At 38.7% G+C, this 12,162-nt stretch overlaps 1 protein-coding gene across 1 annotated transcript in view; it reads right to left on the reverse strand.

The window, feature by feature from the left end:
- LPCAT2 (lysophosphatidylcholine acyltransferase 2) overlaps positions 1 to 12,162 on the reverse strand; it is a 62,321-nt gene that overhangs the window by 32,843 nt on the left and 17,316 nt on the right. The window contains exons 8-9 of the mRNA XM_029213459.1: positions 10,886 to 10,940; positions 1,231 to 1,313 (exon numbers count right to left, since the gene is read on the reverse strand). Of these exons, the coding sequence (XP_029069292.1) occupies positions 1,231 to 1,313; positions 10,886 to 10,940 (138 nt within the window). The remainder of the gene's footprint in view (positions 1 to 1,230; positions 1,314 to 10,885; positions 10,941 to 12,162) is intronic.

The raw sequence follows: 12,162 nt of genomic DNA on the forward strand, positions 1-12,162 counted from the left end.
ACTTATCCAAGGTTGTACAGCTAACTGAGGTCTTTCTTACTCTTTATCCAAGGCCCTTCTACCTCCACGCCTCCAAATCCAGGAAAAGGCTGCTTAAACAAACCTTTCCTGTTTTTAGGCAGATTTTGGGAAGTCAAAATATCTGATGTAAATTCTCTCAGTTCCTAATACTTATCTTCCTTCCTAAGTTTTGGACATAAGCTAGTATGAAAACATAATGGAAGAGGGAAGAAAACAATATCAAAGCAAATTTTGTAGCTGCTCTAGAAACTAGGTAAATCAAGTACATGTAGGGACACGTAGTAACAAAAGTTTTTCAGCCAAACACTTTAACATTTATTCTTTTTTGAAAATAAAGTTAGTCTCCTGTGAAATATTAATATATGTAATATATATATAACATATATAATCTTGCTTATAATGCCAAATTCAGCTATGAAGCTAAATTCAGAGTTCTCATTGCATTTTTTCTAAGAGAATAAATACTGCTGGCTTATTAGCTCCAAACCTACCGTTGGGCATGACTGAGGGAGGTGGTGCTTGGGGAGAGGGTGCACACCTGGAGGGCTCTGAGGCTGCCTGGGTGGTGGGGATAGTATAACTATCACTCTTTCATTACAGGAGGAGAGGTGATTTATCTAATCAGGATAGTGGCCAGTTAAAACTCCCTTAAGTGCAAGAAAATACTTGCCTTATGTTTTGCAGTTTCTAAATCCTAAATTTATAGCCATCTCCTTAATGAGGGTGACTTTCCCCCTTTTCTATGCATCTATTGCATTCCCTTGCAAACTTTTCCCTTTTTGGTGCTATAATCATTAATGCCTTTAAAACACGTGGCCTTGGCAGCTATATGGAGGTTGAGGGGATAGAAGGTGGGTCACAGCAGGAACCACTCAGACCATCATTAGCTTTGTCTGACAGCGACTGGCCAGCTTGGGAGAATCCACTCTTTGGAGGTCACTGGCTGGTTTCTCCTGGTTCATGTACCCTCCCTGTTCACCTTCTGGCAAAGCTACGTCTCCATTAGTTTGGGGTTACGTCAGAGAAAATATTTATAGATTGTCTTACTGACCGCATTCCTAGGCACATGATTTTTCCTTACCAAAATGAGTTGGGGAATGAGGCCCTCAGACAGAAAAAAACAAAGACAAAAAACAAAAACAATGTTAAATGCCATTTACCAATAATTTTAAAACTATTTACTGATCATAATCACATATAGATACTTACTCTGCCATTAAATTCCGGACTGTACTGGCAAAAAGGACAGGATCACTTTTTTCTTCATCATTTGGTATCTGAACAGGCATAAACTGAAAGGCAAATAAATATACCTTTCCATTACAATTGTGAGGCCTAAGACTTTAAATGCTAAATTAATTTATAAGCTGTCATTATATGAAATCCCCTGCCTTTCTAGCACACGGGTTATAAGATAGAATGTAAAGAGCACTGTGCTTGGACTCAGGAGATCTGAATCCAAGCTCTGGGTCTTTCTGTGTGTTAACGAGTATGACCTTTAACTTTTCTGAACTGTCTCCTCAACTCTGAAAGGAGGGCTATGGCCACCTATGTCCCGGGTTGTGGTGAGGATGAAATGAACCAATGTCTGGAATTCTGGAAGTTGTAAAGCTGAAACTACTCAGATCTTACTCTCAAAGCTGCATTTTCTCCCACCTACCCTCTGTGTGAAAATGTTATTAGTGATAGTACTTTGTTTTTTGTAGTTTATCTTCTCTATCCATTCCTATATCAGCCATATTTTTATCACTTGATCAAGCTTTATGTTTGATCATTTCTTCTGCTTGTTTTTGAACCCTTATATTGGCTTTCTACCATGTTTTGCTTTATCATTTTAAATTTTACTCTTTTTTCTCCACTTGATAATCTGTGATACCTCATTTGTACTATTCTTGTTTTTAATTATAGTTTCCTAACATTAACAAGCTTTCAGTGCTATATTTAAGTCATTGTACATTTTTTGAGCACCTACTATATACCAGGCAAGATGAACAGGACCCTAATTCCCACTCTAAAGAAGATCCGTATTTTAACAGGATAGACTGACACAACACACACTATCATTACCCCTAATGATAGGGCTTAAAAGCTTAATTAACTTACTTAAAGTTATATGGGTCACATGACTAGGATTCAGCTCAAGGCCTGTCAGACTTTAAAACCCTTGTTTTTCCCACTAAACCATCCTTCCCGGAGTACGAGCACAAGGGATAGGAAACGATTAATTTGGTCGGGGGCTGGGAAAAGCAACCAAAGAGGTTTTATAGAAGAGCTAATGCTTGATCTTGACTTTCTGAGGATAAACATGATCTTGCCAATTCCTACTGTTTATTAACTGAACCAGGCACCACGCTAGGTGTTTTATATGCATTATTTCATTTTACTAATCCTCCCAATTCTAGTCATAAGGAATTGGGGATCACAAAGATTAAATGACTTGCTCAAGATTTCATGGCTCATTTCCATTCAACAAATCCTGCTTAAGCACACTGTTATATGCCAGGCACCACACTAAGCCTTGAAAACATGACAAGGAAGTTCTGCCCTCAAGGAGTTCTTCATGCAGTGGGGAATAAATGTACGATACAGTGAGCTAAGTCCACCAATAAGGGCTACCATCCTTCAAGAAGCTACTGTGTACTGGGTACTTTATATAAGGGGTTTTATGTGCTGAAATCTTGCAACAATTTCTTGAGGCAAATTCTACCATTTCCCTTTGATAGGTAAAGAATGTGGCTCCAAGAGGTTAAACGATATAGCTAAGCCACACACAAATGGCAGGGTCACAATTTGAAAGAAAAGTAAGTATCTGTATAAGTAACACCACTTTCAGACTCACATGGACCTGTTTTCAAGCTTGTTAACCATGTTTAAGAAGCCTACGGGCAATAGTGACTCAGAGATGAAGTTTAAGCAAGGGAGTGAAATGACCCGGTCAAAGTTTTTGAGCAGTAACTTTGGTGGCAGGGAGTGGATAACCAAAGAGGAAGAGGCTCGGAGCAGGGAGAACCCCTGGAGGCAACCACAATCACTCTGTGAGTGATGGTAAGACCATGAATAGAGGGAGGGAAGGAGGGTTTACAGGCCAGCATGGACCCAAATGGCATTTTTAGGATAAAATGGACAGAAATCATAGGATAATGTGCTATTTGTTATTTTACTTCTCACATTTATTTTATTAACATCCTCTCCAAGAGGACAGTGGCATGCTGCGGAGACAGCACTAGGCCTGGATTGATGCCTTGGCTCTGCTGTGCGATCCTGGAAAAGTCATTTAGCCTTTATAGGCCTCAATTCCCTCTCTTGTCAAAGGAAAAGTTTGAGTAGATGCCGTCTAAGGTCCTTTCCAACTGGACTTCTAAGTCTATCTTTTCGCTTAGTATCCAGTCATTCTTTAAGATGGAAAAATAAACTAAGCCACCAGAGGTCCCCACGTCACTTATATATCCAGAGCAATGAAAAATCTTTGCAAATAAATATTTCTAAAAATTCCCTCCATCCTGTTCTAGTAAAATCTCTTATAGTTGCTTAGGATGAAATCCAAGGAAGAAAAAACTATGTTAAAATCAATGTTCATAAAAACCTAACAAAATAATACAATCAATTAAAGTTTTAAATTGCCATTTAATTCTTCATTAAAAAAGCTAAATGCTCATTTATAATACACTTGATTGGTAGGTCATAAAAGTTCATACTGAAAACCCTAAAAAATAAATTGCTGTTACACTGTTAACCAAACACAATACAATGAACTATGGGTTTGGTTCCTTTTAGTGCAGGGAATATTTTCCATAAAATGATTTTTAATAATGCTCATATTGGCATGGCATTTTATTCTTGAGGAAAATAATTCCCCTGAGAGTTCAAAATAGTTAAAAGCCTGGATTTGATACTCACTGGTCTTGGAGGCCCCCATGCCTCCTGAGAAGCAATTCAATGGAAATTCTAATAAAAAGTCATCTCTCCTTGGATAAGATCTTGCCCTCTATATCACATTTCCAATTTGTACAAAGTCATTCAAGGGTCACAGCATGAACATATCTTTTACTTGGGAAGGAAGATCAGCCAGAGAGAGGGGAACATGATTGTCGTTATCTATTACTGAACGCTAATACACACCTAAATACCCCAGTGACCCCAGGACCACAAGTTATCCTTTCTACCTTTATCTTCTCTCGTTATCCCCAGTATCCACATTGATGGCCCATCTTGATTTCACACCCCTTCATCTGGCCACAGATATTCTTCTCAACTCCACCTTGGCCATGGAAAAAACATGCAATTCTAATTCCTCCTCTGACAAGTTCTTCCATGAGAGTTTCCCCTCATTATCTATTAGTGTTTACTTCACCCCTAACCTGGTCCTGCAGAGACGGCAAGAAACTGACAGTCACCCTCAGAAACTATTCATCCCTCTCTGCCACCCCATGCTGACAACATCTGTCTGCCTATCTACACTGTACTTTGAGAATCAGACACTTCTCTATGACCTTTCTGTCACCTAGAATCTCTCACTTCTGCCACATACTCAGTCACCTCTCCTGATCCCACCTCTCCTGATCTCCTGATCCCGTTAGAGAGTGATGCTAACTGAGAGATGCTAAACAAAGGTACAAAATCTTACTGGCTGAGGCTACTACAAATTCATGTTCAGTTCCTTGGAGCTGCTTGAAAAATTATGTAATTTCCCAAGGTGACCGTGCTGCCTCCAAACATAAAAAAATACTTTTTTGTTTCTGTTGTCGAAGATCTTCTTTTATCTTTCTAATCTGTGTAGGTGGGCCAAAATATGTGATCTTAACATTGGGTCTATTTCTTTAATGTTGATGTGATGGGCGAGGATCAAGTTACTTAAATCGAACCTCACTGCTGCTTGGCAGCCCTCTTCTGTCCCTCTTTGACCTGCTGCCGTCATATTTTCCGGCTTCAAACACGTTCCTTGCTTCTCAAGTTGCAATTCCACTTTCATCTCAATGATACTTCATTTTCAAGTTTAGAAAGAAGGCAGTGAAGGAGTTCAGGATATGCAACTGCAAAATGTGCCACTTGGGTATATCAATTATTTTGAGCTGTAGGCACTTAAAAACAGCACTGCAGGGAGAGGCTTTCTCTAAACTCCCCTTATCTGCCCATGACAGATCCTCCAAAAAGAACTCACTTGTCCTAAATGTGCTCCTGGGGAGTTTCATCAAACAGGGAGGACTGACTCTCATCAGAGGGGAGGAGACTAGAAGTCAACATCACACCCAGACAAACTTTATCACACACCATCATGTCTCCCATCTGTTCTAAGGGCCCACTGGTCTTTCTTAAAAATCATTTACTCTCCCCTAAGTGGCCTATGCCCTCCCTCCCCTGCTTCTTTTTTTTTTTTCTTTAATTTGAAACTTTTATTTCTGCTATAAACTATGTGGAAGCTCTAATTCATCTTGTTTTTAAATTGGAGTAAAATTGCTTTACAATGTTGTACTAGTTTCTGCTGTACAATGAAGTGAATCAGCTATATGTGTACCTATATCCCCTCTCTCTTGGACCTCCCTCCCTCCCCATCCCACCCATCTAGATCGTCACAGAGCACCAAGCTGAGCTCCCTGTGCTATACAGCAGGTTCCTGCGTATTTACGTCAAACCTAATCCCCCAATTCGTCCCACCCTCTTCTTCCCCGTGTCCACATGTCCATTCTCTACGTCTACGTCTCTATTCCTGCCCTACAAATAGGTTCATATGTACCATTTTTCTAGATTCCACATATATGCATTAATATATGATACTTGTTTTTCTCTTTCTGGCTTACTTCACTCTGTATGACAGACTCTAGGTCCATCCACATCTCTACAAATGACCCAATTTCATTCCTTTTTATGGTTGAGTAATATTCCATTGTATATATGTACCACATCTTCTTTATCCATTCATCTATCGTTGTACATTTAGGTTGTTTCCACATCCTGGCTATTGTAAATAGTGCTGCAATCAACATTGGGGTACATGTGTCCTTTTGAATTATGGTTTTCTCAGGGTATATGCCCAGTAGTGGGATTGCTGGGTCATATGTTAGTTCTATTTTTAGTATTTTTAAGGAACCTCCATACTGTTCTCCATAGTGGCTGTATCCCCTGTTTCTTTTAATATGGTATATAAGCTCTCAAATCTCACTTTTTTGGGTATTCACTTTTTATTCCCTGTGATGCCCTTGTGCATATCATATTAAAACTTAATAAATCTGTATATCTTTTCTGCTGTTAATCTGCCTATTATCAGTTTATTTCACAGACCCAGGAATCAGACCTGGGTGGGTAGAGGGAAGTCTTTCCTCCCTGACAGCATCCTGTGTAAACTCCGTCAATTCCCTTTCCCGTTGCACCTGAGACGGGCTCCACAGCTCCAGCCCCCTCCTCACTGCAGTATCCCCTCTTCCCTCACCCTGCTTATTCTGTACCATCCTGACCCAGATGATGAGGAGACTAACTGGCCTGTCTCCCACACCAGCACCTCTAGTTTGCACTTTTGGTCCCAGAGCCTTCTACCTCTTCTTGGGCCTTAGACTGCACACAAGATAAAGCCCAAATTCCCCTGCCTATTGTTTAAGGCTCTCCATTACCCAGAGCCAGTCCTTTACATGAATACTCACTACCAGTGAGACTGGTGTATTCATTGTTTACTGACCACATCAAGCACATTCCTTTCTATTAAATAAGTGATGATGAGAGGGAGAAAGATTGACGAGTGATGACGCTACAATCAACTTTTTCTTCTTCTAAGGAACAGAAAAGGATTTTAACAGGTGAATCTTAAGAAATGTGCAGTTCTGGGAATTCCTGGCGGTCCAGTGGTTAGGACTTGGTGCTGTCACTGCTGGGCCTGGGGTTCAATCCCTGGTCAGGGAAATAAGATCCCGCAAGCCGTGTGGTTCAGCCAAAAAAAAAAAGAAAAGAAAAAGAAGAAGAAGAAAAGTGCAGTTCTAGCTCTGCTCGTGATTCTCCTTTACAGTCTTCAAAAGGAGAAATGCAAAAGAAGAAAGGTTTTATGAACAATGTTTTATGAACATTAGCTCCTTCCTTCCCAAAAGAACAGGAAAATCTAGTTGATAAGGTGAATAAAGATTAATGCCTAACTCACCACATACTAGCACACAAGCAACCTGATTAAATCCTCACAACCCTATAAAATAGGTATTATTATCCCCCTTTGACCAGTGAGAACACAGGCTTAGAGCGGTTTAAGTAACTTGCTCAAGCAAATACAGATAAGTACTAGCAGAACTGGAACAAAAACCCCAGTTAACGCTCTTCTTGTAGCACTCTATTTCTCCACTTACAAATTCCAGAATTCTACCAAGTTCCAGAAGAAATTACCTCTGTTAGAACAAGTACATATGGGGTGTGTTGTGTGTGTATGTATGTATGTATTTGTGTGATGGTTTTCTAAAAGGCCCGTTTTAGATTAAAAACTACACATCATTTTAGTGCATTCGGATATTTAAATAAACTATATAAATGTATTTGAAACTTCTCTAAGTAATTAGCTTTAAGAGATTTAAAAAGTGATATATTTCTATAGGTGTTGATCATAACACTCATTATTATAATCCTTTCCTACATCAGAAATTTTTTAATGAAACAAAAAAACCTCTTTCTATCACAAGGCAATGAATTACCTACCATTAAGTAATGCCAGCAGCCACTAGAAGCTCACTAGAAGCTTTGCCAAGGAAGTTTCCTAGAGCAAAATATGTATGTCTACAGACAAATCATTTTTATGTATCTCTAATATAACGGATGGGTTTAAAGTCAACATATTTTGAATGCAAACTAAGACACAGCCCATGAAAAAGGAAACTGATTGTAGAGTCAATGTGAATGTCATGTTTCCATTCAGAAACTAGTTGTTATCCACAGAGTGCTATATAGTCTGACTTTGCTTATATTCTCTCTCATGAGATAAACTAGAAGGCTCTTTATTTATGTCATATTTTGGGATGTTCCCTACTAGCTAGCTTACTCCCTGTGCCCCTAAGCCATATGCTTATTAAGGAATACTTGTGGAGTAGCTGGCTGATAAAAGTGATCACTAAAAGATGCTTTAAGTACACCCACTATGCCACATTATGATTCAAAGAATAACTTTCAATAGAACCATTCTGTAGACACACGTGGCATCATTGTTCAAAGATGCCACAAGACCAATTACATAGGGCATGAGGTTTGGAACTTGTTGTATTTTTAAGAGTCAAGAAAATAATAACCTTTTCAAAAATAAGTCTTTTTGTTGGGGAAGCAGAGAAGGAGTGGGTAAGGAAATAGTCCTAAATACTATATTCCCTAGATTTTTAGATATCTGATCATTTTGGTAATTAAAGAGATTGATAATCATCATTAATGAGGAGAGACTTGTGAAACTAAAGGATACAGCCTTCAACATACTGAGAAGTCCTTGACTCACAAGAACAAGTGTGTCTAAATGGACATTTTAGTAACAATCCACTCATAGCTCATTTTAAAAACCATAAAGTTAAGGCTATATTCTTGAATAATACATCTTGAATTAGGTTTACCTAATTAATATTCAAGAAGGTCTAAAAACACATGTTAAAAATAATACCTAGGATTTCCATCCATTTTAAGAAAAAGGAAAGCAGAGGAAGTGCTTTTGAACAACCAAGACAACTGAAATTGTAGCAACTAAATGTACTGAGACTTCTGACTAAGCTGCATTGGGGCAGCTCAAGCTGGGCCTCCTTTGACGTGGTGAAAAAGCTGGAGCCTCAGAGCTAGTGCCCAGCCCCTGAGAGTCTTGAGCCAAGGTGTGGGTATACTTAGTGCCTGGCAGGCTGCTGGGATACATTTTCCAGTTACATCCCAACAGTGGGGAATTAAAATATTCAAAAATCATAAAGTAGTTAGGAATCCCCTGGGTGAAAGGTAGACTCATAAATCTCAAATTAAATTACAGTTAAAATAAGAATACCCAATTTGAAGCCTACAAATTTCCATCTTCTTACCCTGCACCACAATTCTTATACATCAAATCCCTACCTATTCAGCTTTTTTCAACTGGTTGAAAGCCATTTTGTGTGTGAAGTTATCAAACAAAGGATACATTCTTTTATTTGCAGAAAATATTATCCAAACAGGTCTGAGAACAGGTTGGAGAATGCAAATATTGTAATTGAAAAGAAAGAAGGACAGCCATGACATGGAAAGGAAATGTGGTAATAGTGGTCAGGGCAAAAGCATGAGGAATTTGCATACCTCTGTTGTAACACAATTTGACCACTGACACGTGTGCTAGACAAAAAAATGTACAGTTCTATGTGCATTTCCACATCTATTGCTAGATTTCATCTTAGCTAAAGAGGGGTAAATTTAGAGGAAGGAACAGCATATATATATATAAACAATATCTTCCAAATTTGCAGAGAATATGGGTTTTCTTATTTATTTATTTTTTTTTAGAGAAAGAAAACAGGGCTAGCTATCTGAGCAGCTTTTCAAGAAGGAAGAGCAGTGCTCAGTCGAAGTACTTAGAAATAATAAGATATTTCTTTCTACCGGGGTTTCCCAAAATGTATTCTATGGAAACTGGCTCTAGGAGGTATCCAGAGGAAAAGGGGTTCAGTGGTCAAACATTTCAAAGGCACTGAGAAGTCTTGAGAAAAGAAATCTGATTCATTTTATTTACCCTGGTACTTCCTAAACTTATTAGGATACAGATTAGTTTTTTCTCTAGAAACATCTAACTATATTCCAAGATCTAGTGTTTTCTGGTCACACTGAGAGATACTGAGCTGGTTTTAAAAGTGGGGAGGAGTGGCATATAATTAGTAAACAGGTATTTTCAAGGCAGGCAGACAACCTGCAAGTCTCAAGAAAAATTTCACAGAAGTTAAATTCACTTTGACATAATTTGTCCTCCTACATCATTTGGTAGTGCTGACAACATCTAAATGGCTGAACAACCAAGCTATCCAACAAAATAAAACAGGATTCTTGTGACTTCCATTCCACAGTCCTGTCACCTGGAGCACTGGCCCCCGCTCAGAACTCTGAATTACATATGCAGACTTAAGGTTTTCATTACAAAAGCCATGGATGCAATTGGAAAATCCAGGCAAGAGTCTGGAGAACCACTATTCTGACACTCTCTCTTCAGAGGCTACCTGAGGGTATCACTGAAGCCAACGAGATTCTGAATTCAGAGGTCCATTATTCCATGTCATTCCTGGAAACTAAGCATAGTTCTTGGAATCAACCTTCAGAGTCTTAAAAATCTGGTCAGGATTTTCAGAACATTCTAATCACTCCTCCAGTGTTACAGCCTGCTACTGTGACTTAAACTGAAAAACTGTCCTGTGAACGATGATATGAGCTGCCTTCATGGCTCATACAACATGATTTCCTCAGGCTTTCCACGTGCAGATTGATTCCAAAAGTGAGGGTTTCTCACTCTGTACCTCTCCCACAATCTCTCAGCTTTCACAGAACATACTTCTTCAAGAAGTTGTGGGGTTCTACCAGCTACTGTAGCTCCTTTGGTCAGGATGTGAAGGCATATCATACAACTTGGCAGAGGTCGGCACTAAAAGGATTAAAAGATAGGAACGGGTGATGCAAATCTGGCCAGCCAGGGTGGTGACATGCTGGAAGTTCCCAGAAGTTAGGAAATTGTGTTTCCTAACACAGTTCTAAGGGCTAGGGTTGACAGACTGGGTTTAGGCACACAATTTGCAAAAGACCAGGGCTTATTTTCAAGGTGGCGGATTTAACTTCCAATCTTTCTACATCTGGTCTCTCTAGACTAAAAATTCACAATGAAAGGAAAGGCCAAATCTTAGGCTCCAAGGCTACATTTTGAACCACTTACCTCAACTTCCACCTTTGTGAAGGGCTGGCAGCAAGTGAGCACACAAAGTTGAATGCTGAAGAGAAAAAAAGAGAAGGCCATCTTTATGTGGTAATACAAGTACCATCTAATATTACTGAACAATCTTTTCTTTACATACAAGCAACCCCATGTCACTCTTTGTATGTATTCTGCATTTATAAATGCCACACTGTAGCTATAACACTTCTTGGGTTTAGACAACTATTCTTGATATTCAAAAGTTAAATTGCTGAATGCAATACCAAATATGTATTTGTGGGTCAGAGCCGCAGCTCAGCAGACTAAACCCCAAATTTGAAGTCTTCTTGACAGCTAAGACTCATAGGCCTAGAGAAACTAGCCATGGTCACATTTTAAGGTACATTAATATGTTTATAGAAAAACTGCTGAGTAAAACATTACTAAATTCTTTTCTAATATTAAAAAAAACAAAAAACCAGTGGGCCTTTCCTTAAAAGCAGAAACTTTATCATCATTGTCCCAGTTATTAATAAATGTTTTAGCTATGGGGAAATTTTCTGAAAAGTTTCAGATTTCATTGTAAAGCTAGACGAAGGCTTTCTTTTTTTTTTTTTTTTTTTTTGCGGTATGCGGGCCTCTCACTGCCGTGGCCTCTCCTGCACGTGGGATTCTCCTGGACCAGGGCACGAACCCATGTCCCCTGCATTGGCAGGCAGACTCCCAACCACTGCACCAACAGGGAAGCCCAACAAAGGCTTTCTTTAAAGTGGTTATAATCAATCCTCTCAAAGATAATTTTTGAAATGGTTCCTACTTGCAGCTTTCCAGCGTATATTTAGACTCTCTGGCTAAGATTTCTATGGGATTTTTATTTCGCCTCATGTAGACGGATGACCCAGAAGTCAGGCAGGGTAAATTAGACTACAAGTTTAAGAAAACAACCAACCAAGCTTTTTTTGCTACTAAGAAATTAAAATATGATTTACCTGTAAAAATTGCTTGAAGGGACTTACTTAAGACAAGGAATTTAGGAATTTAAACAAGGAATTTACTTAAAAGAAGGAATTTAGGAAACGGGTTTATTAATTCCATAATTAATTATAAATTGTTAATGTGTCAGTTCTCATATCTTCTGTTTGAAAGGGAAAGAATCTTTTACTATCAACTCCAAGCCACAAAGCCAATCCATATTATCTATCATTAAGTAAATTGTTCTTTAATGATTTAAATTGAGCTTTGGAATTCAATGACTTGAATACATATTTTGTTCTGAAAATTCTGAATGCTGTTAAAGA

Source organism: Monodon monoceros, unplaced genomic scaffold, assembly GCF_005190385.1.
Source record: "Monodon monoceros isolate NGI ecotype Baffin Bay Population unplaced genomic scaffold, NGI_Narwhal_1 Super_Scaffold_10, whole genome shotgun sequence".
Lineage (NCBI taxonomy): Eukaryota > Metazoa > Chordata > Mammalia > Artiodactyla > Monodontidae > Monodon > Monodon monoceros.